This window comes from Narcine bancroftii, chromosome 8 (genome assembly GCF_036971445.1).
Source record: "Narcine bancroftii isolate sNarBan1 chromosome 8, sNarBan1.hap1, whole genome shotgun sequence".
In the NCBI taxonomy this organism is placed as follows: domain Eukaryota; kingdom Metazoa; phylum Chordata; class Chondrichthyes; order Torpediniformes; family Narcinidae; genus Narcine; species Narcine bancroftii.
The window spans coordinates 71,394,828-71,421,242 of NC_091476.1; the positions used below are offsets into that span (position 1 = coordinate 71,394,828).

Below are 26,415 nucleotides of genomic sequence, written 5' to 3' on the forward strand. Positions count from 1 at the left end.
GAGATTGGTTTTATTTTTTCCGAGGATGATTGGTCAGAAATCTGTTATGATAGTGTAACTCAACTGATAAATGCACGTTATGCGATGATTAATTATAATTTTTTACATCAATTATACTTAACACCTGAAAAATTGAAAAAATATGGTTTTCAGGAATCAGATTTGTGTTTTAGATGTGGTGATGCTGTTGGAACTTTTTTTCATGCTGTTTGGCCACGTACAATCTTTTTGGAAGAAAGTACAATTGTTTCTGGAATACCTGTATAAGATTAAAATACCTTTAGATCCAACAGTATTTTTATTGGGTAGTTTGCAACCTCTGAAAGGTCTGGGACTAGATAAATTTGAACTTGCTTTTGTATATTTACCGGTATCTGTAGAGAAAAAATGTATTGCTAGTACATGGAAAGATGTGAATATGATTGATATTAATAGATGGTATAATGAGGTGAAATATTGTTTAATAATGGAAAAAATTACATATGTTTCACGTGATAATTATAGTGTTTTTTTATTAATAAGTGGCTGTTATATTCAGAATATTTACATTTTGATTTACATTGATTAGATCTTAAAATGTATGTTTCACTTTTCGTTATTTTTTTTCTTTATGGCTCTCCTTAGGAGAGTTGGCTGAAGGGGGGGGGGGTTTCCTTTTTTTTTCTTTTTTCTTTTTGTTTTTTTATATATATACATAAAATATAACGTTCATGCTTTGTTTATTGTTATATATGTTACTTATTATCTCTATTTTGAACGAATAAATAAAGTTCAAAAAAATATCCACCCATGTCCTCTTGTTCGAATCTCCATCACTCTCAACGGAAAAAAAGCCTGTCCACATTGACTCTGTCTGTCCCCCTCATAATTTTAAATACCTCTATCAATCTTCTACGGTCCAGGAAATAAGTCCCAGCCTGCTCAACCGTTCCCTGTAACACAAACCATGAAACCCCGGCAACATTCTCTTAAATCTCCACTCTCTCTGTTTTGTTGATGTCCTTCCTATAATTCAGTGGACAGAACTACACACAATATTCCCTATTTGGGCTCACCAATGCCTTCTACAACTTCAACATGCCATCCCAACTCTGATTTATGAAGTATTGCCTGAGAACCTGGACTGACCCAATCCCTGAGCAGTCTGGATTTTAGGCTTTTACTGTAGTTAATAGGTTTTAATCTCTTCCCAACATCTGTGGCCAGTGATGTCTATGGTTCCCTTTGAGGCATTGCTGTAACGGCAGGTGCGGGCCTGGGGAGACCAGGGAGCGGAGACCCAGCACTCCTCTGCGAGGTCCTACTGCCCAGTCCTACTTCTGACGGCTTCAAGCAGCCTGTGAAAGGAGCCAACGGTGTTTCAATTAAAAACCCGGCGACCACAGGGTTTGTGCCCCAAAGACGGCAGCGCCTGTGTTCGGCTGCGAGGGGAGTTGCGGGCTCCGGGGGTGGGGGGGGCAGCAGCGGACAGGCACAGGGGATTAGCTGCAGGCAGAACACCACCGTGGAGAAGGAGAGGAAGCAACGGCAAGGACGGTGACCACGAGGGGTGGACCAGTGAGGGAGTTTGTGGCGAGGAACCCACACAGGCTGTGGGCGACTGGCTCGTGAGACCAGGTATCAGATCTGGGATTTGAGAGAGTGCTGAAGGCAAGGAGGACTTCCTCGTCATGTTGGAGGTTTGAATCTGAACTGAATGGAGTCTTGCGCGGCTGCAGGGACTGTGAGCACTGGAGACGAATCCACAGATGCTCAGTGACCCTGGGGGGACACCCTCTTTTGCTTCTCTTTCTCTGACTCTAAGGGGCGCCAGGCAATTCTTATGGCGAATCTTTGTCTGAGGCAATTTCAAGTAATATTACATCTGTTTTATTATAGCACCTGGTCTAATATTACGACAATATTTGGGGGGTAGCTTTCAGAAGGTTGGTCTCTCTCCATCCCTCCTTGTTTAGTAATAAAGCAATTTGTCAGTTCCACGTGCCAGCTTATCACGGTCATCAGATGTCCCCATAAAGACAGCACGTCAGCGCCTCTACTTCCTCAGGAGGTTTGGCGCAATATCAGAAACCCTGGCAAATTTCTACAGGGGCATGGTGGGAAGTGCGCCGACTGGACATCATCACAGTCTGCTGTGGGGGACACCACAGTCTGCAAAAGGGTGTGGGTGCTGCCCAGCACAGGCAGAACCCTCCCCACCATCAAGATCATCGACAGGGAGCGCTGCTGTCAGCGAGCAGTGGCAGCGGTCATCGAGGGTCCACGCCCACCCAGCGCGCGCTCTGTTCCCGCTGCTGCCATCAGGAAAAGTGGTCTCGGTGCCACAAGACTCACGGGAACAGCTGCTACCAGACTCCTCAACAATAAACTCAAGCAGGGACTTATTTAAGGGCTTCTACTTGGGACGTTAATTACTGATTATACTTCTACTGTCGACATAAAAACTATTTTATGGTTTCAGTCTGTGGGCCACCCTCAGCGCCGTTTAGCCCCCGTCGAGAATGGATGTCTTAAGGTGACCCCTCAGCTTTCCTTTCTCTAGGGAATACAGGTACTCCCCGACGTGACCTAGGCTGCTTGCGCCCATCCACACATATGACCAAACTTTAAAAAAAATAAATACAGTTAAAGGAAAACATAAAATTTACACGGTTTATGTTGTATTTGACAAACTATAACAGGGATACAAGGGATGTAAGAGCCAAAATGTGCATACTTACTTTGTTAGTCGGCGTCCCGTGGTCCATAGGCCGGGCGCGGCCATCTTGATTCTTGTGCGCATGCGCGAGTCTTCGGTTGGCACATGCATGGTGAGTTTGCATATTGGAGTTCGGTTGGCACACGCATGAGAGTTAAGGGCATGAATTTACTATCATCAGGGCGGTTAATCTGTTGGGCATCACAACCCCCGTCTAGAACCATAGAACATTACTGCACAGAACCAGGCCCCTTCGGCCCTTCTACTCTGTGCCAAACTATTATTCTGTCTAGTCCCACTGACCTGCGCCCAGTCCACAGCCCTCCATACCCCTCCCATCCATGTACCGGTCCAAATTCTTCTGAAGTATTAAAATTGAGCCCACATTCACCACCTCAGCTGCCAGCTCGTGCCACACTCCCACCGCTCTCTGAAGATGTTCCCCCGAAACTTTTCCCCTTTCACCCTTAACCCATGTCCCCTGGTTTGTATCTCACCCACCCTCATTGGGAAAAGCCCACCTACATTTACTCTGTCTGAATGAATGACAATGTGCCAAAGGCTCTCTTTACAACCTCGTCTACCTGTTACACCACTTTCAGGGAATTGTATACCTGTGTTCCCAGATCCTTCTGTTCTACCGCACTCCTCAGTGCCTGACCATTTATCGTGTAGGTCCTTTCTTGGTTTGCCCTTGCAAAATGCAACACCTCACACTTATCTGCATTTTTCAGCCCATTTTACCTGTGCATCAGCTCCTCATTTTTCCCAAGTGTCCATCAAATGAAGATCCTCGGGGTGCCTTTGTCCACCTCTGGCATTCTGCTGAGTCTCACGTACGGGGTGAAACACGAAAGTCTGCAGACGCCGGAGGAACTCAGCCAGTCTCGCAGTGTCCATAGGAGGTAAAGATATATTGCCAGCTTTTCGGGCCTGAGCCCTTCTTCAAAGGATAAGCAAAGATCAGGAAGGTGTCAGAATAAAGATTGAACACTGGCAAGGGGAGGGGTCCGGGATTCGAATCCCGTGCTGTCTATGAGGAGTTTGAATGTTCTTTCTGTGTCTGCGTGAGGTTTCCTCCCACTGTTTGAAACATTCCAGGCATGGACTCATGGTCCGAAATGGCCTGTTACCGGGCTGTATGTCTAAATTAAAAAATTTAAATATGTGACAGAATGTAGATATGTTTTTGGGAGATAACATAGGTCACATACAAACCCTTTAAAACAGATCTTATTTAAAATACTGGAATTCTGCTCATGCCAGACATGTCAGGGCCTCAGAGCCTTTCCAAAAGCTTTGGAGAGTGCCCAGGAGACTTCACTAATGGATTGTTGTTTACAAAACGGCATTGTGTCTGGAGAGGAACTTGCTGTTTGAGGAGGGTCATGTGGTTTTTCTCTCACAGAGAGAGAGAGAGAGAGAGAGAGAGAGAGAGAGAGAGAGAGACACACACACACACACACACACAGATCAGTTCTACAGTGCTACAGTTAGCAGCAGCAGTTGCGGCTGGAACAGGACAAGCTGGCAAGCTTGTGGAAAACCCCATTTGGAAGATGGGTTATGAGTGCTTAGTTCAGCCTCGTCAAAGCCCCTGTGGTTCATGCAAGAAGAGAGGACTGGCTGTCTAATGTTTCACTTTGAATAAGAGAAACAAAAAGGAACTCTGTGGTGGCCTGAAAGAAAGAGGTTATCATCTGGAGAACCCTGACGTGGCAAGTTTCTTCAGCAAAACACTGAAGTGGCTGGGTGTCCAGCATACAACAAATCTCTCTCTGAAAACCGACAAGAACCTTCCTGAGCGGTAACCATTTACCTTTCAAGCACCAAAGCCTGGTGAACTTTATAGATATTAAATTCTGTGCACAGTATAAGAATTGCCTGCAACCAGTGAACTTGAAGGAATGAGAAGTGAAATTGGACAGTGAACCAAAGAACTTTTCTGACCTTACACACACATTACATGCACGGGGGTTAAGTTAGGTTAGTTAAGTTAATAGTTTTGATTCTGTTTTCATGTTTAAAGATAATTAAAAGCAACTTTTGTTTAAGTAACCATCTGTCTTGGTGAATATCTATTACTGCTGGGTTTTGGGGTCCTCTGGGCTTGTAACAAATGGAGGGTGCCCAGGTGTTGTTTCTCCAGTCGGCGGGCGGTCTCAGTCTGGCATTACATGAGACCACGGACAGACATGTTGGCAAGGGAATGGGACAGGGAGTGGAAATGGGTGGCCACTGTTAAATGTCCCCTCTGGTTACTTGAGCTGCCTCCTCCAGCTGGTTGATCGGGTCATGTTAGTGATCAGGTGTCACCTTATAACCCTGCCCAAACCAAGCCCCTCCAAGGAAGAAAGCAACTTTCACCATCACAACATCCACAAATGGACAAGGGTTATTTATCACTCTTCGCTCACGTCTTTTGCATCTTCACTCAAAATAACATGTGTTCTTTAAAAATTTTCTGGTAGAGCTTTTTAAAATAAAAATCCATCAGGTTAACTGACCAAGTCTTACCTTCCTGCACCAGGTAGTTGAATCGTTTTCACTGCTCAATATAACAGAAGGGTGTTCTGGGAGGCTGGATTTTGGAAGAGGTTGGTGGCAGCCCCTTCGCTACTCATTTAGTTATTATTTTTCTATTCTTAGTCATTTGACTGTTCTGGAAATTTATGCCGAGTGCTCAGAGTTGACAGTAAATTAACTTAAAGGCGCACCTTAGGGCTGTGTGCTCAGCCCGCTCCTGACCCACGACACATCGCCAAGTCCAGCTCCAACAGCATCATTGGGCTTGCAGACAACACGACGGGTCGCCGGCTTCGCCTGCAACAATAATGAGTCGCCCTGCAGAGAAAGTGGTGGAAAATCTTGTGAAATGGCACGACAGTAACAACCCGGGTCTCAACATGGACAAGACAAAGGAGATGATTGTGGACATCAGGATGTCTAGGGCCCACCCTCCATTACACTTGGAGAGACAGAGTAGAGAGCACCAAATTTTTTGGCCTCCACTTAACTAGTGACCTACCCTGGACACACAACTTGCCAGGGAGGTGTTACGGCGACTGAGAAGACTGAGGCGGGCAAGGCTACTGACCAACCTTCTACAGGAGCTCTATCGAGAGTGTCCCGGCCGGCTGCATCACAGTGTGGGGACAGTGGCTGCAGAGAAATGGATTGGAGGTCAATCCACAAGACCATAAGAGCAGAGAGGATCACTGGAGTCTCCTTCCCCATCCACCCCATCGACGTGATCTACCGGGATCCTTGACTGAAAAGGCATCGCAAAATCATCGAGGATCGCTTCCACTCCGCAAACAGCATCTTTCAGCTGCTCCCTCGGGGCAAGAGATGCAGGAGGATCAGACCCAGCACCACCAGGCTGAGGATCCCATGGGCAGAGAGAATGATGAGCGACTGATGAACTGCTCATACAAAACCCTCTGAGAATCTACTATTATTTAATGATATTTACTTATGTAATGGATATAAATACATGCAGTGCCTATATATGTATTTGCATGTCTTCACACTGAGGAGCTAAGAACGCTGTTTCGGCCAGTTGTACTTTACAATTGGATGGTAATGATAAACATGAGCTTAATTCAGCAACATAAAATACAACAAATCTCTCTCCCTTCTGTGGCCCAATGTAACCCATGAGTTCAGGATTCAATTGCTTCTGAACAGCCCAGACACGTACCTCAGAGACTTGCTTCCTACAGGGGAGAAAATCCTTTCTTCTTTCTCGTAAAATGCTCCAGTGGCATTAAATTTGCATCTTTTCCTGCAGCTGGAAAATTCTCTCTCTCTCTCACTCTCTCTCCTCGTCCCCTCAGCCAACTCCAGAGATCTTGCTCGCTGTGTTGCCCAGTCCACTTAGTGAGCTGTTGTGTGTCTGACTCCAGGAGGAGCCGACTCACCGACGTCTTAAAGGAGAAGTCCCACCTTCGATTCCAAAGGTAATGCTGAGAACTCGTGAACCCCACCTGGCTTTTGGTTCAAAGGAAAATGCACGGTGACCCTGCCCGTGAGCTGGGGAACATTGGGGGACTCTACAACTAAATAGTTTTAAACACTCCGTGCCCCTCCCCCACCGACTTCACCTCAAGGGAGCTTCACGTTTTTAACACTGTCAGAACCAGACAAATAACAACTGAGCAGTGAAGATTTTGCTTCCTGAACACTTTTGAGTGGATTTTGGGCTGGTGATCACAAGACAGTGTAAAATTTTCCAATCACGTACCATTTTTAAAGTTATAACCTATTTTGTGATTTTTGTCATACTTTAAGTTTACTCGTATATTCAAGATTCCTTCATTGCCATGTAACAAAGACAGTGTAATATTGCACAGAATTTGCTTTTGCCTGCCGTAAGGCAGACAGATTTGCATTCGGCAGAAATTGCCCTCAGAGAAACCAAGTATCTGTGGATTCACCTCCAAACCTCCCGCAGCCCCCGCAGCCAAACAGAGTCCAGTCCAAACCATTATCAGCCCGAGTTATAGATACAAACTTCCGACACGATCAGGAACCCTTCAGGGTCCTTGCATCCTCTCGCATCCCGGTTCCAGCACCTGGGTACCCCTTCAGCCAGTCTGCAGTGATCCGGCGCCTGGTGTGAACCCCTCGACAGCCCGCAACCTGAGCGGTTTCCTCACCTCAAGGTCTCCAACAGCCCACTGCCTGTGTGTTCTGCTACAAAACCCCTCGGTGGTCTGCTGTTTCACCATCCCATTGTCCATCCTCTCTGCTTCTCCTTCTCAAATCGGTGGGGGGGGGGATGGGGGGGGGTGTGTTCTCCCTGTTTTCTGGTGCCCAGTGCCAGTCCTCTGTTTCCCCAGCTGAAACCCCTTGTGGCTGCTGCCAGTCATATTTTTCCCACAAAGCAAGTTGTTTTGGTCAGTCCAACCATTCCTGGGCCTGCACTCAATGCAGGTGCTGTGTAAATATTGTCTTAGGCCTGGGCATACTTAGTTAGGATAAATGCAGACAGGCTATAGAAGCAGCTCACATAGACAGATGCTGTGTATTACACTGATCATAGATTGAATGCATGTTGCTGGACGTTCTTCAGGCAATAGCACAGGGAGTGTAATTAACAGTAGTATTTATTATCTTCAGGTTCAATGCAACAGAAAAATCTCATCAAGTCGCAGCAGCTGAGATACATTTTATAACATTTGTGGTGAGTACACTTAATGCTAAATTCAATAAAAGTTAATTTAATGTTTCTCCAACTTCCTAGGTGATTCAGCAAATTGGAAATTATCTCTTTGTTCAGCTCGAAGTTGTCTATCATAATTCCCAATTTATTTTCAGCAAACGAACCCTTGGGGGAAACAAATTTGCTGTCTAGTGTTCAGATTGCTGAAGCTGGCTCTGTTCCTACTAATGCATTAAAAAATGTAAAGAAAAGATTAAAGTGAAAGCCAAGGGAAGAAGGAGAGGGGAGGGGATGGGGGCTGGACTGCATTTGGGCAATAGGGTGTGGGCCAGGAGGGAAGACTTGAGAGAGGAAGAGGATGCCACAGAATGAATATGCTGAACGATATTTCACGGACAAAGGTGATGAAGGGGATGCGTGTGTTTGTGAGAGAACTTGAAAGCAGTTCTAAGAGAGACACAAGATCCAAGATTCTTTTATTGTCATAAAGACCATGCAATATTACACTGAATTTGCTTTAGTCTGCCAAAAGGCAGACAATTCACCTTTGGCTGAAATTGCCTGAAGTTCCTCCTACAGTCAGAGAAAGAGAAGCAAAAGAGAGTCACCGAGTATCTGTAGATTTGCCTCTAGCGCTGTCAAAGTCACCGCGGCCGCACAGAGTCCAGTCCAAACTACTAGCGGCCCGAAAAACCTTCAAAGCCCTTGGTCCCGGTTCCGATAACTGGTGCACCTTAAGCCAGTCTCCAGCAGTCTGCCGCCTGGTGTGAAATCCCCAACCACAGTCTCCAGCAGGCTGCGCAGGTTCCACTCCTTGAGTTGCCAGCAGCCCGCCGCCCGTGCGCTCTCCAGCCGCAGGACCCCTCACTGGTCCACCACTGTGGCCCTTGCCCCATGCGTCGTCTCCTCTTTTTGAACAGAGTGATAAGGGGAGTGGGGGCTTTCTCCCTATTTTCTGGTGCCCTGGACTGGTCCTCCACTCCCCTGGAGTCTGCAACCCCTTGTGGCTGCTGCCAATCATGGGTGTCGCCATCTTGGCTCGTGGAATTTTTAAGTTGGTCAAGGATATTTTCCAATGGGGCAGTGAATGGTCTACTCCATCAGACAAGCGCAGGCCCTCAGGGTAGAATGGACGTGTGTCAATCATAGTGATGGAGTTTTGGGGGACGGTTGAACAATTTAGTAGCTTTAAATAAGTTGATCACCATTCGTCATGTGAACCTTAACCTGGGTCTCAGCAGATTTGTTCAGGATCAGATTTTGCATGGTTTATGTTTGTCATGAGTCAAGAGATTACGTTGCAACTCTACAAATCTTTGGTATTGTGTTCAGTTCTGGTCACCTCATTACAGGAAGGATGTGGAAGCTCTGGAGAGGGGGCAGAAGAGATTCACCAGGATGTTGCCTGGATTGGGAAATAAGTGATACGAGCAAAACTTGAATGTCTGCAGACACCGTGGTTGAAGGGCTCAAGCCTGAAAGATTAGTTATGCATCTTTATCTTTGCTACATGAAGGACACTGTTTGACCAGCTGAGATTCCCCCAGCATTTTTCCCAGAGTGGGAGTAGCAAGCACCAAAGTCATCTGTACAAAGTGGTGAGGAAAGTTTTCTGTGATTAGTCAGGGATTCCTTAAGGTGGGATGTGGGTGGAAAGAAAAAGTTTGAAAACCAATGTATTAATCATGTGCATCGTTTCATAACTCCAAAGGAAATGGCCAATGACAATTTTTCTCAAGCAAAATATTTCGGTAACAATTGGGTCTAGATTCTCAACCTTCCCTTCCCACTCACGTCCCACCTTAAGCAATCCCTTACTAATCACAGAGCACCAATGGTACAGTGATACTGAAGGTGGGATGTGGGTGGGAAGAAAAAAGTTGAGAACCACTGGTTTAGGGAGACATCAGGAGTAAGTTGTTTTTAAAAGAGAGTTGTGAGTTCCTTAAATGCCTTACCAGGGTCAGGGTGGCAGCTGGAACAATAGGGGCATGGAAGAGACACTTAGACAGACACTCGGATGAAAGGAAAATAGGGGGTTATGAAGTAGGAAGAGTTCAGTATTATTTTTTGGTAGGAATATATAGGTTGGTACAACATTGAAGGCTGAAGGGCCTGCACTGTGCCATATTTTGAAATTCAGTCCTCGTGCTTTTGATCCACCTGACCCGTCAGCTCTGACCATCGATGTCGTCTATGCAATATTTTCCAGCTTGTTTTTGTTTGTAGTTGAAACCTTTGCTCACAATTTCGATTCCCCATCCCCTGAACACATGTAATCGTCTCCTGAGCCCTCTAATCTCCATCCATTCTGCCAGAATGTCTCCAATTTCTGTTCCCAATCTCATTTGTCACCTCTGGCCCTGTGAACAGATTTTTAATTTGCAATAATTTTAAAAATTCCTTCCGTTGTTCTCCGTCCGTTTTAAAGATTGAGAACCAGAGTATATAGCGGAACGGTTAGCGTGATGCCTTTACAGCACCAGCGATCGGGACCAAGATTGCAATCCTGCGCTGTCTGTAAGGAGTTCTCCTCATGTCTGCCTGGGTTTTCCCCACAGGGGCTCTGGTTTCCTCCCACTGTTTGAAGCGTACCAGAAGTTGTAGGTTGATTGGGTGTAATTGGGCAGCGTGGGCTGAAAGGGCCTGTTACCGCGCTGTACAAATTTAAAAGACATATGTACCTTCGAGACTGGCATTGAGTATTGAACATGAGAAAATCAAAGGAGTTGGGGATTGTAGCAGCAAAATAGAAGAATTACGCAGAGTTGATGTTCAAAACAACAGGTGATTTATTAAAACAGATGTGCAGTTAAAGCTGATCTCCTGAACATGACTTTGGTACATGCTCTCTGTGGACACAATCACGGAAACCTGATACTGTTTTGAATACAGAATGGGAGTTACAAACTTTGAAGAGGGGTTCAAGCCCGAAACGTGGGTTCCGTATCTTTACCGTTGCTACATAAAGGAGACTGTTTGACTGGCTGAGTTTCTCCAGCATCTTGTGATCTTACTTCAACCACGGTGTCTACAGAATTTTGTGGCAAGGTAAAGGTCAATTACAGAATGGGATGAAAACATTGGAAGAGTGCAGAAGCTGAGATTGCAGTAAAAACGCACAGGAGGAACTCACAGTGATATATTACCGACGCTTCGGGCCTCAGCCCTTCAACGTACCAAGCAAAAAAGCAGACAGGCATCTTAATTAAAGGCTGGAGAAAGAAAGGGGGTGGGGGGAGGAGTCCAGACCAACAGTCAAAAGGTAGTGAGTGTTAATTTGGTGAGTTGGTGCAGGATGGAAACATTCACATATTTCACATTTTTACTGACTGCATGGCACCATTATAAACAAAGTAATGCTTTGTTTATTCAGGAAAAAAAAGATGAGAAGAGAGACATATGATTATGAGTCATGTGTTTGGGACAGACACTTAAAGAAACAAAATTTCAGCATTGATCAGCCAATCATTTTTGATTGCATACAGAGGTGAAATGACTTTGTGTCAAATGCACAATTCTGCTGGTTCTCCTTGTCAAGGGAATCCCCGTGATCATTTTGATTGACCCATCTCTGGGTAATTCCTGCAATGAATTGTAACCATTGTGATTGTCATTTCTTCTGCCCTGTGCTTGGGTTTTGGAAGCATCACAGAAGTCGCACACTTCGTTTCCCCTATGCAAGGAAAGGGGGAGTTGTGACAACCATTTGTTTGAAAGAACATTTATCTGGAAGAAACTCAACAAGGATTCGCGAGTCATCAGCAGTCTGATCACAGTGTCTCACCTCCTTCGTAATTTCTTCTGAGCATCATTTTAAAAGCCTGAGTTTTAACACAGGATATCAAAGACTGAACTTTAGAAAGGATTTTCCAGAATTGTGCTTAAGCTGTAACGTTTTGGGGAATGCGTGCGCACACACACACAATTATTTTCAATATAACACTGCCTTGGTGAATTTCTATTGCTGCTGGTCTGCAAAGTAACAGGTGTTAATTCCATGGATTGTCACCTTTTTGTGGTGGAGAAGCTTGTGTGGTCCTGAGATCCCAAGAGTGATGCCGTCTGGACCTGTGCTCCTGGTTGGGTCACCCATGGTAGTAAGGTCGAGGGTGAGGCCCCTGTCAAAGAACAATCTAACCAAGACCTCAATGGTGGAACAGACGGACGAAGAACTCAACAGCTGTGAAGGTCGACGAAGGCTGCAACGAATCCATCAGCTCCAATCGTCGTGGTTTCCTTGCCATTGGAATTAGTTGGTTGATTTGGGAAGTATCGTGGGCTTCTTGAACACGTTAAACAAATACACGCACAGGTGACTTCGCTCTGTGGATTAATGGAATGAAGGCCACCATCCTCGACCAAGGGATAACCATGACAGCGACAAACTGGATCTGATAAGAGGAAAGGTGAGACAGTGGGGAAAGGGAAAACGAGAGAGAGTACTAGAGGGGAGGGGGCAGGGAAAAAGATGGGGGGGGGGTCTTAATGGCTATTGGAGAAGTAAATGTTGATGCCACAGGTTAGAAGGTGTCAGATGGAAGATGAAGTGTTTTTCCTACAATTCGCTGGTGGTCTCAGTCTGGCAGAGGTTGAGACCATGGACAGACGTGTCAGCAAGGGAACGGGCAATTAGAATGTGGTGGATAGAGTCGAGGTGCTCAATGAAGTAATCACCCAGTCTCTCCGATGTAGAAGAGACCACAACGGGAGTACCGAATGCAGTGGATGACCCCTGTAGCTTCAGAAGTAATAGGCTGCTTCACTTGGAAGGAGCGTTTGGTGCCCCGAATGGTGGTGGGGGAGGGCGTGAGGGTGCGCCTGCGGTCACAGGGGTAGGTTCCTCTTCTGCCTTCCACCACCCCACCCTCTTGTGCACACCTCTTCCCCCTCCTCCCCTTCCCTGTCCCCTCCCCTTCCCACACTCTCCCCTCTCTCCACTCCCCTTTCCCATCTCTACTTCCTCCTCTGCCCTGCACCACCCTCCCCTCTTGTGCACACCCCTTACCCCTCCTCCTTTCCCCCTTCCTCCTCCCCTTTCCCACCTCTACTTCCTCCTCCACCCCCTCCCCTCTTGTCCACCCCCTTCCCTTCCCCATTCTCCCCCTGCCTCTCCTTCCCTCTTCTCCCCTTCCTTCCTCCCCTCCTCTCCTCCATTCACTCTCCCCCCTTCTCTCCTAATCCTCCTTCCCCTTTCCCCTTCTTCCCCCTCCTACCCTTTTCCCTCGCACAAACTCTCGGTCTGCTAGTCTGTGACCTACACAGAGATCGCCAGCACTTTCCCCCAAGTAGCCTGAGTTACCCTCAAGTCAGTCTTTCCACCTGACCTGCATCAAGAGACTACACAAACACTCTATTCTGGGCCTTGCTGCGAGAAAAGCTTCCCAGGAGAACAAAGTAAAAGATGTTCTCGAGGCCCCTCTGGGGGTTAAACAACCCCCCCCCTTCCCTGCTTGATCTGCCCTACAATGAGGCACATGGTCAATGATCAGAGCAGGCTTGATGTCCCAGCTGGCCTGTCCCTGTTTATGTTCCTGGAGAAGCTCAAACATGATTTAGCTCGGAGGTAAAGCCACCCCTCCTGTAAACAAATGCCAGCCTTAATGTTGTTTCGTTTTTCTGCCGGGAGATACAGAAATTAATATAGAATGCTTTTATCAATACCTTCTATCCATAAAACCGATCCTTCCACCTCTTCCTGGATGTCTGGATTGAATTAATTTATTTATGGGTTTCTAATTCAATGAATAGAGCCCTGCAAACAAGAGATAAATAAGGCTTTCAGTAGCGTGCCTCACTTCAAGCCAGTGCAGAACACAGCAACAGAAATAAATTACACGATGACTTGCATTTATATCTGAGCAGAAATCCAATAATACAGATATATTGTTTCCTGAAAGTGGCGTCGCAGGTGGGCAGGGTTGTCGAGAAAGATTTTGGAATCTTCGCCTTTATAAATCAAAGTATTGAGTACGGGAGTTGGGATGTAATGTTGAAGTTATTTGAGACAGTGGTGAGGTCAAATTTGGAAGATTGTGTGCAGTTCTGGGCGCCAAACTACAGGTAGGACATCAGCATCAGTAAGGTCGAAAGAGTGCAGAGGTTTACTAGGATGTGGCCGGGTCTTCAGGAGTTGCGTTATGGGGAAAGGTTAAACAGGTTAGGACTTCATTCCTTGGAGCAAAGAAGAATGAGGGGAGATTTGATGAGGCACTGACAGAATGGATGCGGGGAGGCTTTTTTCCACTTGGATAGATACGAGAGGTCATCGTTTTAAGCTGAAAGGGGAAACATTAGAGGGAATTTCACTCAGAGAGTGGAACAAGCTGCCATCTGACATGGTGAATGTGGGCTCACTCTTAAGTTTTAAGAATAAATTGGATGGATACATGGATGGGAGAGGCCTGGAGGGTTATGGAAAGTGATCAGGTCCAGTGGGACGAGCGGAATGATGGTCGGCACAGACTAGAAGGGCCAAACAGCCTGTTTTCTGTGCTGTAGCGTTCTATATACACACCACCTGCTGTCTTCACATTCAGGGAAGTGCTTTCTGCAGTGGAGGCAAAACATTGAAAGGAAGCTAATTTTTTGGGTCCACTCTTGCCTTCAGAAATCGTCGGGATCTGCTTTCATCTCCAAGTTCCAATGGGGCAGGCTTCATCGAGAACAACACCTTTGTTATCAAAGGGTGCTCATTCTGCAACCTGGCTGTGAAAATGAACGGAATGAAAAATGAAATTCTGCAGATTGTAGTAAAACCAGAAAAATGCTAGAGGGACTCGGCAAGTCTTACAGTGTCCGTGGGGGTAAGGATTATGTAACCAATGCTTCAATCCTTGAAGGGCTCAGGCTTGCAAGGCCAGTTATTTATCTTTACCACCTATGGGCGCTGTGAGACCTGATGAGTTCCATAGAACGTCTCAGCACAGAAACAGGCCCCTTCAGCCCTTCTAGTCTGTGCCAAACCTGCCTCGTCCCACTGGCTTGAACCCAGTTCGTGGCCCTCCAGAACCTTCCCATCCATGCCTCTGTCCAAATTCTTCTTAAAGGTTAAAATTAAGCCCAAATCTGCCACCAAGGTGACACTGTTAGTGCAATGGTCTTACAGTGCCACCAGCCCTGGGAACCTAGAGTGGTCAAAGAAAAGGTTGAGTTACTCAGTGGGTCAGCCAGCATCCATGGGTCAAAACTTTCACACCTGACCATTTCTATCCATGGATGCTGCCTCACTGGCTCTGTGGAAGGAGACAGAGTGGCAGGGTTAGCACCACGCTGTTACAATGCCGGTGACCCAGAATCGAATCCTGCACTATCTGTAAGGAGCTTCTATGTTCTTCCTGCATCTGCACGAGTTTTCCCAGGAGTTTTCCCAGTTTCCTCCCACCCTTCAAAATGTACTGGGTATTGTAGAATTAGTTGGGAGGCATGGACTCGTGGGCCTATAACCGTGATGACGGGCTCAAGCCCGAAACATCGGTTATGTATTTTCACCTTTGCTAATACAAAGGTCGCTGCTTGACCTGCTGTTTAACCAGTGTTTTGTTTTTACTTCAACCGCAGTGTCTGCAGGCTCTCGTGTTTTACCCTGTATGTCTAAGTTTTAAAAATTCAACTGCCAGTTTGTTCCACTCTTCCAACTGCTCTCTGTGAGAAGAAGATCCCCCCCCCCCAAATCTTTCCCCTTTCACCCTTAATCCATCTCCTCTGGTTTGTATCTCGTCTTCCCTCAGTGGAAAAAGCCTGTCAATATTTGTCTATGACCCCCTCATACCACCATCAAATCTCCCCTCATTCTTCTACGCTCCTAACCTGTTTAACCTTTCCATGTAACTCAGTTCCTGACATCCGGGCAACAACTGAGCAAATCTTCTCTGCCCTCTTTCTATCTTATTGATATCTTCGTGTAGTTCGGCGCCCAAACTGCGCACAATACTCCAAATGTGGCCTCACCAATGGCTTATACAACTTGACCAACTCCTGCACTCGATACTTAAATTTATAAAGGCCAATATGACTTAGAGTCCCTCCCGTGTTATGTGAGAATGAAAGACTTGAATTGTGGGGGGGGGGGGGGGGGAAGAGAAACACCACCTCTCAAGAGAACACATAAAATATCTTAATACATCAGGTTGAAATCATCTGCTTTCAATGTGTCTGCAGTGACAGGTGGTGTTATGGAATCACTATAAATCACATTCTCTGCCTGCTAAATTGCTTTGTCGGTCACCAAACAGAATTCGAAGCAAATGCTATTAATCAGAGCACTTGTGAAGACGTTGATGGATAAATTGAATCTCCTTCCCTCAATGATCACCTGCAGAAACTGACAATTATTCCAGATGTACACGAGATCACATTGCAATTTTCTTCCCGAATACCCTCCAGCCCACACCCAGCCAGACGCTTGCTGCATCTGGTAGCTGCAGGGATTAATATTCTCGAGGTCCAAATCAATACTGCCTGCCAATTTTGATCATTTTAATAGGAAAGGTTCTTTAAAAGGGTCAGTGAAGATGAATGCTGGCCGGGACACTAGGATGGGCTCTTACTCTCCCTCTCTGCAGCTGTGAGGATTCTTAACTACAAATAAAGCCAGCAGGTGTAAATCTTCAGCAGTTAGTGCCACACTGAACAGGGTTCCAATCCTGCGCAGTCTGTAAGGAGTTTGTACGCTCTCCCCGCATCTGCGTGGGTTTTCTCTGAGCGCTCCGGTTTCGTCCCATGCTTCAAGACCTACAGGGGTAAAACACGAAATTGTGCAGACATTGTGGTTAAAGTAAAAACACAAAGCTTATCAAATATAAAGATACATAACCAATATTTCGGGCTTGACCCTTCACCATGGTGAGCAAAAGTATCGGCAGGTATCGGAGTAAAAAGGGAAGGATGGGAGGAGCCCGGTCACAAAGGCAGGAGGTAATAGGTGGAGGAGGGAGGGAGGGCACAGCAGGGGGAGGGGGGGATGGCTCTATGAATGGAGAGGGAAGGAGGTGGTGAGCTGAGGGAAAGAATACATGGGGGGAAGGGGAGGGAGAACGGGGAGTGGCCTAGAATAAACTGGAGAAGTCGATGTTAATGCCGTCCGGTTGGAGAGGAACGCCCAGGTGGAAAATCATGTGTTGTTCCTCCAATTTACGGGTGGTCTTGGTGGGACAGTGCACAACATGTCAGCATGGGAGTTTAAGTATTTGGCCACTGGGAGATCCCTGTCGCTGATGCGGATGGAGCAAAGGTGCTCAGCTGGCAAATGAGACGGGGAAGTGGGGTAGGAGAAGAGGGAAGGGGGAAAAGAGTGAGGGGGGAAGATTGGAGCACCCTGCAATCTCACCCCAAGATTTTCAGCCATCATAGCTTCACATTCTGCAATTTGCTCCCTCAATCTCTCTGATTCACTTAGTGCCTTGGAACTCACCAACGCTTGAAGTCATCTCATCAATTTTCTTTTCCTTGAAGATGCAGTTAATATTGATTTCTTCTATGCTTGGTTTTTCCTGCAGTGTGACACATGTCTGGAGGGAAGAAAAGGTTAGTCTTGGTTTCACTGCAAGCAAAAAGAACAGTATCAGCTCTTAAAGGTTTTAAACCAAGACAAAAAGTGAACTTTGTGTGTTTTTTAAAATTTTTTTATTTTTCACACTATAAACCACATTGATCAAGATACATACATTTTCCATTTCAAATATATACAGTGTCGTTTTCTCCCCCCCCCCACCCTCTTCCCATCCCACCCTCCCTTCCTCCCCTCCCATTCATTTAAAGTTCAGAATCTAAGATACATTAAACCCGTCAAACAATGTTGTCACTCAATAAAAATAAACAAGAAATTCCACTGAGTCAATTCTTTTCATTTCCTTCTCCTTTCATTAATTTAGGTAGTGAATGTCCCCGGTAGGTTTTCTCTATTGTGTTTCATGTATGGCTCCCATATTTGTTCAAATATTTCAATATTATTTCTTAAATTATTTGTTATTTTTTCTAATGGAATACATTTATTCATTTCTATATACCATTGTTGTATTCTCAAGTTATCTTCTAATTTCCAGGCTGACATAATACATTTTTTTGCTACGGCTAGAGCTATCATAACAAATCTTTTTTGTGCACCATCCAAATCAAGTCCAAATTCTTTGTTTTTTATGTTACTTAGGAGGAAGATCTCTGGGTTTTTTGGTATATTGTTTTCTGTAATTTTATTTAATATCTGGTTTAGATCTTCCCAAAATTTTTTCATTTTCTCACATGTCCAGATTGCATGAATTGTTGTTCCCATTTCTTTTTTACAACGAAAACATCTGTCAGATACTGTTGGGCCCAATTTATTTAACTTTTGAGGTGTAATGTATAGCCTGTGTATCCAGTTATATTGTATCATACGTAACCTCGTATTTATTGTATTTCTCATTGTTCCAGAACATAACTTCTCCCATGTTTCCTTTTTTATCTTTATGTTTAAATCTTGTTCCCATTTTTGTTTAGTTTTACCATTTGTTTCCTCATTCTCCTTTTCTTGTAGCTTAATATACATATTTGTTATACATTTTTTGATTATCATTGTGTCTGTAATCACATATTCAAAATTACTTCCCTCTGGTAATCTCAGACTGTTTCCCAATTTGTCCTTCAAGTAGGATTTCAGTTGGTAGTATGCCAACACTGTATCGTGAGTTATATTATATTTATCCTTCATTTGTTCAAAGGATAATAATTTATTTCCTGAAAAGCAATTTTCTATTCTTTTGATCCTTTTTTCTCCCATTCTCTAAAGGAAAGGTTATCTATTGTAAAAGGGATTAGCTGATTTTGCGTCAGTATTAGTTTTGGTAGTTGGTCATTTGTTTTATTCCTTTCTACATGAATCTTCTTCAAATATTGAGCAAATGATGTAATACTGGAGAATTCCTACATTGTACCAATTTTTCATCCCATTTATATAATATATGTTCGGGTATCTTCTCCCCTATTTTATCTAATTCTAATCTAGTCCAATCTGGCTTTTCCCTTGTTTGATAAAAATCTGATAGGTATCTTAATTATGCGGCTCTATAATAATTTTTAAAGTTTGGCAGTTGTTTTAAAAACAAGGATGTTTATACCATTCTGTCAATTTATCTAGTGCTATCCTCAGTTTCCACCCTTTCCATAAAAATTTTCTTTAACTCCTTGAAGAATTTCTCCGTCAAGTATTGGGAATACCTGAAATAGGTATTGTATCCTTGGGAAAATGCTCATTTTAATACAGTTTATCCTTCCTATTAGTGTTAGTGGTAAGTCTTTCCAATGCTCTAAGTTGTCCTGTAATTTTTTCAATAGTGGATAATAATTGAGTTTATATAGATGGCCGAGGTTTTTATTTATTTGTATACCTAGGTATCGTATTGCTTGCATTTCCCATCTGAATGGTGATTCTTTCTTAAATTTAGAGAAATCCGCATTATTCATTGGCATTGCTTCACTTTTATTTGCATTAATCTTGTATCCCGACACTTCTCCATATTCCTTCAATTTCTTATGTAATCCTTTATTGATATTTCTGGTTCTGTTAAGTATACTATAACATCATCTGCAAATAAACTGATTTTATATTCCTCGTCTTTTATTTTTATCTCTTTTATTTTATTTTCTGCTAGTGGTTCTATAGCTAACGCGAACAATAAGGGCGATAGTGGGCATCCCTGCCTTGTTGATCTGCTTAAGTTAAATTGCTTTGATATATATCCATTTACTGTCACTTTCGCCAATGGCCCCTCATATAATGCTTTAATCCAATTAATATATTTCTCTGGTAAACTGAATTTTTGTAGTACTTTGAATAAATAATTCCATTCTACTCTGTCAAAGGCCTTCTCTGTGTCTAAAGCAACCGCTACCGTTGGAGTTTTATTTCCTTCACTGCATTGCTGTATTAAACTCCTTTCTCTTCTTCAGGAGTTCAAAACTTATGTCTGGATAGAAAAAAAATTTTTGACCTTTGTATTCCAGTGGCTTTTTGTCTTCTCTTACTTTCTTCATTGCTTTCTCCAATATATTTTCTCTTGTTGTATATCTTAGGAATTTTACTAAAATGGATCTTGGTTTTTGATGTGGCTGTGGTTTAGGGGCTAATGTTCTATGTGCCCTTTCTATTTCCATTTCTTCTTGTAATTCTGGTCTTTCTAGGACCCTTGGGATCCAATCTTTTATAAATTCTCTCATATTCTTGCCTTCTTCATCTTCCTTAAGGCCCACTATCTTTATATTTTTTCTTCTATTATAATTTTCCATTATATCTATCTTCTGAGCTAACAGCTCGTGTCTCTTTAACCTTTTTATTAGATTCTTCTAATTTCTTTTTTAAGTCCTCAACTTCCATTTCTAAGGCTGTTTCTCATTCTGCAACCTTGTCCACTCTTTTTCCTATATCTGACATGACCATATCTAATCTATTCATTTTTTCTTCTGTACTTTTAATTCTTCTTTTTATTTCACTAAATTCTTGTGATTGCCATTCTTTTACTGATTCCATATATTCTTTAAAAAAATATATCCATTGTCTTGCCCTTCCCTTCTTCTTCCATTTCTCTATGTTCTTCTTCTTCCTCCTCTGGGTTGGTCATCTGCTGTTTCCTTGATTTCTTTTTACTCTCTTCTTTCTTGTTCTCGCTGTTTTCTATGTTCTCTTCTTGTTGTTGTGTTGTAGCTGTCATTCTCAGCTGTGGAGATCGACTCCTCAGCTGGTCCCCCCTCCCGTCAGTGTTTTCTTTGTCATGTGTATCGCGCATGCGCGACTCCTCGCTCCGCGAGCCATTTTTGTAGTCCCGAGCTCAGGACTTCGACTGACCTGAGGGAGCGGGCTTCTCTCTCCACAGCGGGCCTCCTCGGACAGGTAAGGCCTTCACCTTCTTCTTCCGATGTCTTTTCTTCTTCTCTTCTTCCCATTGCTTTCGATTTTTCTTTCTTCGCTGCCATTTTCTTCTCACCTTTACTTTCACTTTATTTTAATTTTTATGTTTGTGCCTTTGTGTCTTCTGTGTTTTTTAAAAACTTTTCCGGAGAGGGCTGGAGTTCCCCGACAGGCCACTACTCCATCACGTGACTCCCCCAGCATTGTGTGTTTGATGATTAAACAGACCTCACAAACTCAATAAATGATGCAGCCCAGAATAGGTTTATGTTCTAATCTGTTCCAGAGATGACCATCTCCAGTTTGAACATTGTAAAGCATTAACAATGTGTAAGAATGTCCTGTGTTATACCATATACACGTGTAATAGCCACCTTTTTTGGCCCAAAAATTGGGTGATTTTGTATGAGCCGTGTACATGTGGACAACTCCCATTTTTGGCCTTTCCGGAGGTCCCAGCTGGCCGCCCACCAGAGCCCCAGCCGCCTGCCCACCAGAACTCCCAACGTGATGACCCATCTGAACTCTCGACACCTTGGTTATCTGCCCATCCAAGCTCCCCACACCCTGACCGTGGATCCTCACACCGGCTGCCCACCCGCCCACCAGTGCTTCTGATGCTCCTACTGCAGACTTACTACCCGGTCCCAGACATCTGAGTTCCAGACACTCTGATCGTGGATTGCAATGGTATGGCTCTGATTGATACCCCACTGGTATTGCTCTGATCAATATCCCAATGTTATGGTGCCGAGGTCAGATCGATAGATCAATAACCCTACTTGTGATGGATGCAAATCTGAAATTGCTACATTGACCCATATGTTTTGGTCTTGTCCATCCTTAGAAATCTATTGGAAATTAACATCTTTTCAATTCGACTCCATGGAGTACGTCCCAATCCAATAACTGCTCTTTTTGGGGTTATTGGATCAGACATGGGGAATTTTTCTGTACCTGTTAATGGGTTGTGGCCTTCTCTACAGTGTGGGCTAGAAGAGCCATCTTACTCAAATGGAAAGGCTTGAGACTTCTGACAGCATTTCACTGGTTTTCCCATATTATGTCCTGTTTAAGTTTAGAAAAAAATGAGACATCATGTATTTGATTCATCGGTGAAATTTGAACATACATGGTGACCTTTTACATCTTATTTTCATTTGACGTAAATGTTTTTAATGTGATTAGATGCGCTCACTCTTCCAGATGAGATATAGTCTTACCTTGGTTTTTTGATTCATGGTAGGAACCAAAAACTACAAAATATATGTGAACCTCAGGATAAGATGCTCAAGATGATTTTTTTGGTTAGTTTCCTTTTAATAGAATAGGATAGGTGGGTTAAACATCTTTTAGATGTTTCTCTGTCCTCTTCCAGTGCAGTGGAGGGGGGCCGAGTTGATACGGTTCAAAGTTTTATCTTGATAAATAGACATATGTTTTGTTCCAATTTCTTAATTGAACTGTATTTATTACAAAATCCAATAAAATATTTAAAAGGTTATGGGGAGTGGGAGAATGGATCAGGTTATGATGGAATGGCAGAGCAGACTTGATGGGCCCAACGGCCTACTTTGTTCTTCTATCTAATGTCCCCTCAGCTTTACGCACCATTCGGTTCTTGCAGACCAATGAGGAAATGATGAACGTTATTACCTGTGAAATGGGTACTTCAACCATGGACAGTAGAAATACTGGTGGCACAGTTAGCGTGACGCTATGGCAGCGCTGGTGACTCGGGTTCGAATCCGACACTGTCCGTAGGGATGTGCCTGGGTGGAGTCTGTGGGTGAATTGTTGTATTTGAGTGGCAAGGGCCTTTTACCGTGCTGTATGTCAAAATTAAAAATTAAAATGACCGGCATGTTTGCCAATTATTTCATTAGATGTGAATAGGCTCTATCCCCTCGTGGGGGCCTCGCCAGGAGTGGTGGTGGAGGCTGAAACATTAGGGGAATTTAAGAGGCTCTTAGACAGTCCTCATGGATGAAAGAAAAATAGAGAGTTATGGGATAGGAGAGATTAAAATTTTATTTTGGAAGGAATGTATGGGTCGGCACAACATCAAAGGCTGAAGGGTCTGTACTATATTGTATTCTAGGTCAGATGGGCAGAGTCCAACCTTGATTGGCAGGTGATGCAACTTCCCAACAGGTTCCAGATGGAGAGGTCACATGACCTGGGGTGGCAGGCGGTGAATTTTATGTCGCAAAGGTAAAGTTTCGGGCCTGAGCCCCTCATTAAGGTGTAGGCAGGCGTCTGCATGAACCATTCGTTGGCCCAGCTTGGTCATCTGAGTAACACGAACCGATTCTTGTCCTGACCTGAGAGCAGCCTATCTGTTCTTTATCCATCCATGGCTGTTCATTTCTGTAACGTTGACGATGCTGAATAAAGTTAATGGAATTGCAGCCTTTGCTCATCTTTCTCCTCCCCAGAAGCCTGCTTCCCTGAACCGTCAGCATCTGCTTTTCAAATTTTAATGCACCTTGGAACGTTCCCGAGACAAAAGGCACTGGTAAATTCAGAATCAGAATTGATGAAATGTGTTGTTTTGCAGCAGAATCACAGGGGCGATGGATTACATTTAAAAGTAAATAAATTAGTGCAAGAGAAAGTGAGGTTGTGTCTGGGGTTCACTGCCCGTTCAGAAATCGGATGGCGGAGGGGAACAAGCTGTTTCTGAACTACTGGGTGTTCGTCTTCAGGCTCCTGCACCTCCTTCCCGATGGCAGCAGAGTGAAGAGGGCATGGCCTGGGTGGTCGGGGTCCTTGAAGCTGCTTTCTTGAGATGCTGTCTCACGTGGATGTCCTGAGTGAAGGCTGGTGCCCGTGAGGGCATTGGCTATATATTGTTTCCTGTCTTGAGAGTTGTCACCTCCATACCAGCCAGTGATGCAACCAGTCAGAGTGCTCTCCACAGTGCACCTGTAGAAATTTGCAAGAGTCTTTGGTGACGTAACGAATCTCCTCACGGAGGATCGCCGCTGTCGCGCCTTCTTGCATCGACATGGAGGCCCCAGGACAGATCCTCAGAGATGTTGACACCCGAGAATTTGAAGTCCTGAACCTTTTCCACTGTTGACCCCTCGATGAGAACTGGTTCGTGTTTTCATTTCCCCCTCCTAAAGTCCACATTCAGCTCCTTAGTTTGGCTAACGTTGAGCGCAAGGGGGTGGTTGTGACACCACCCACCCAGCTGATCTATCCCCCTCCTGTACACATCCTCATTCAAACTCACAAAATTCTCCTCTTCAAATATGGAGCAAATGGGCTTGTCAGGAAACAGAAGATGCAAATGTACACACAGAAGATTGTTATTACGGTTATACAATAACAGCATCTTTAAAATTTAAATTTAACAGGCCAACGAGTCTGTGCCACACAATTTGCACCCCTGATACGTTTCGAACAGTGGCAGGAAACCAGAGCCCCTGGGGAAAAACATAGGGAGAACGTACAAACTCCTTACAGATAGCATGGGATTCGATCTCTGGTCCTGATCACTGTAAACGCTACAATAACCGTCCCGCTATGGGCAATGAGAGCAGAAGGCGAATTAGGTTTATGGTGCCATAAACTGTTGTCGTCGTTCTGTGGAAGCAGTATTGTGCAGGACAAGGTGCAGAAATTACTATAAATTTCAAATATGCAAATACAAAATTTTAAAATTAAGTGACTATTGCAAAAAATAAGGTGAGGCAGTGTTTATACGTGAATTGACAATTCAGAAACCTGATGGCAGAGGGGAAGAAGCTGTTTTTGTAGAGACAAGTGTGAGTCTTCAGGCTCCTGTATGGCAGCAGTGAGAAGATGGTGGTGGAAGTCCGCGATTATAGAGGCTGTTTTCTTCAGGCAATGCCTCTCAAAGAGGTTCTCGGAGTAGGGTCGAGCAAAATTCACGATGGCCCTGGCCAAGTTTACAACCCTCTGTAGTCTGTTCCTGTCCTGTGCAGCAAAAACATTGGCCAGTGGTCATACATTTGTAAAACATGAACCTGAAGGATTAAATCACATTTAACTTGGGTAAATCATTCTTCAGTCCTCGGTGCAGAGCACACAGACACACAGTCAGACATAACATACAGACACACAACCAGACATAAGAAACAGACACATGCTGGACAGGTATATATACAAACACTGTTCGGTGAATATGAGAGTCTGGGAGGGTGAGTGCGAGCAGTTCCTTGGGTCGTTCAGTGTTCTCGCTGCCCATTGGAAGATGCTGTTCCTTGGCCTGGTGGTGCTGGCTCTGATCCTCCTGACGGGAGCAACTGAAAGATACTGGGTGCAGGGTGGAAGGGGTTTTCAATTATTTTGTTCAGCCTATTCAGACGACGATCCTGGTCGATCACATTGACTTGGGGGGTGGAGGAGAGAGAGACTCCAGTGATCTTCTCTACCACTGTCATGGTCCTGTGGATTAACCTCCAAATTAATTGTCCGAAGAGAAAATAAACCCATCCAAATCTGGTTCGACTCCACAAATAGATTTACTCCAGAACTTGGAGTGAAACACGAATGTTTGCAGACGCTGTAATTGCAGTAAACACACAAGAATATGAGAGCAGGGGTGTAATGTTGATTAATCGGGCACTGGTGAGACCTCCATTAGAGTACTGTGTACAGTTCTGGGTGCCTTATTTGAGAAAAATTATGTGCTGGTATTAGAGAGGGTTCAGAGATTTATTATAATTATACCAACTCTCAAGGGGCAGGGGAAGAGTCCTCAGAGGCTTTTATTTTTTTAATTTTTTTTATTTTTCACACTATAAACCATACTGACCAAAATACACACAAATATTTCCCTCTTGAATATACACAGTGTCATTTTCTCCCATTTTTCCCTCCCTCCTTCAACCCCCTCCCCACTCACTCAACGTTCAACATATATGATACATTAAACCCATTAAACAATGTCATCTCACAATGAAAATAAACAAGAAATTTGTCTTCTACTTTTACATACTGGGTTAGTTCATCTCATCTTCTTCTCCTTCTGTCATTTTAGGGGATGGAGGTCCGCGGTAGGACTTCTCTATTGTGTTCCATGTATGGTTCCCAAATTTGTTTGAATACTGTGATGTTATTTCTTAAATTATATGTTATTCTTTTCAATGGAATACATTTATCCCTTTCTATGTACCATTGCTGTATTCTCAGGCTATCTTCTAATTTCCAGGTTCACATAATACATTTTTTTGCTACCGCTAAGGCTATCATAACAAATCTTTTTTGTGCTCCATCCAAATCGAGTCCAAGTTCTTTACTTCTTATATTATTTAGAAGAAAGATCTCTGGATTATTTGGTATGTTGCTTTTTGTGATTTTATTTAATACCTGGTTTAGATCTTCCCAAAACTTTTCCACTTTCTCACATGTCCAAATTGCATGTACTGTTGTTCCCGTTTCCTTCTTACAGCGAAAACATCTGTCTGATACTGTTGGGTCCCATTTATTTAACTTTTGAGGTACGATGTATAGCCTGTGTATTCAGTTATATTGTATCATGCGTAACCTCGTGTTTATTGTATTTCTCATAGTTCCGGAGCATAGCTTTTCCCATGTTTCATTCTATATCTTTATGTTTAGATCTTGTTCCCATTTTTGTTTAGGTTTACAGCTTGTTTCCTCATTCTCTTTCTCTTGCAGTTTAAATGTACGTTT

The 26,415-nt window shown here is 44.0% G+C and overlaps 1 protein-coding gene and 2 long non-coding RNA genes across 3 annotated transcripts in view; 1 reads left to right on the forward strand and 2 right to left on the reverse strand.

The window, feature by feature from the left end:
- Nucleotides 1-17,647, forward strand: part of LOC138741777 (uncharacterized) — a 28,984-nt gene extending 11,337 nt beyond the window's left edge. Inside the window, exons 2-3 of the long non-coding RNA XR_011343753.1 lie at nt 7,823-7,886; nt 17,363-17,647. This is a non-coding gene — a long non-coding RNA (uncharacterized lncRNA). The remainder of the gene's footprint in view (nt 1-7,822; nt 7,887-17,362) is intronic.
- LOC138741776 (uncharacterized) lies at nt 16,440-21,798 on the reverse strand. Its single transcript, XR_011343752.1, has 3 exons — nt 21,703-21,798; nt 17,278-17,374; nt 16,440-16,598 (listed from the first exon to the last, which is right to left on the reverse strand). It is a non-coding gene; the product is annotated as an uncharacterized lncRNA (long non-coding RNA).
- Nucleotides 21,799-24,426: 2,628 nt separating this feature from the next.
- LOC138740834 (RNA-binding protein 4B-like) overlaps nt 24,427-26,415 on the reverse strand; it is a 48,778-nt gene continuing 46,789 nt past the window's right edge. The window contains exon 3 of the mRNA XM_069894027.1: nt 24,427-24,693. Within this exon, the coding sequence (XP_069750128.1) occupies nt 24,611-24,693 (83 nt within the window). The 3' untranslated portion in view covers nt 24,427-24,610. The remainder of the gene's footprint in view (nt 24,694-26,415) is intronic.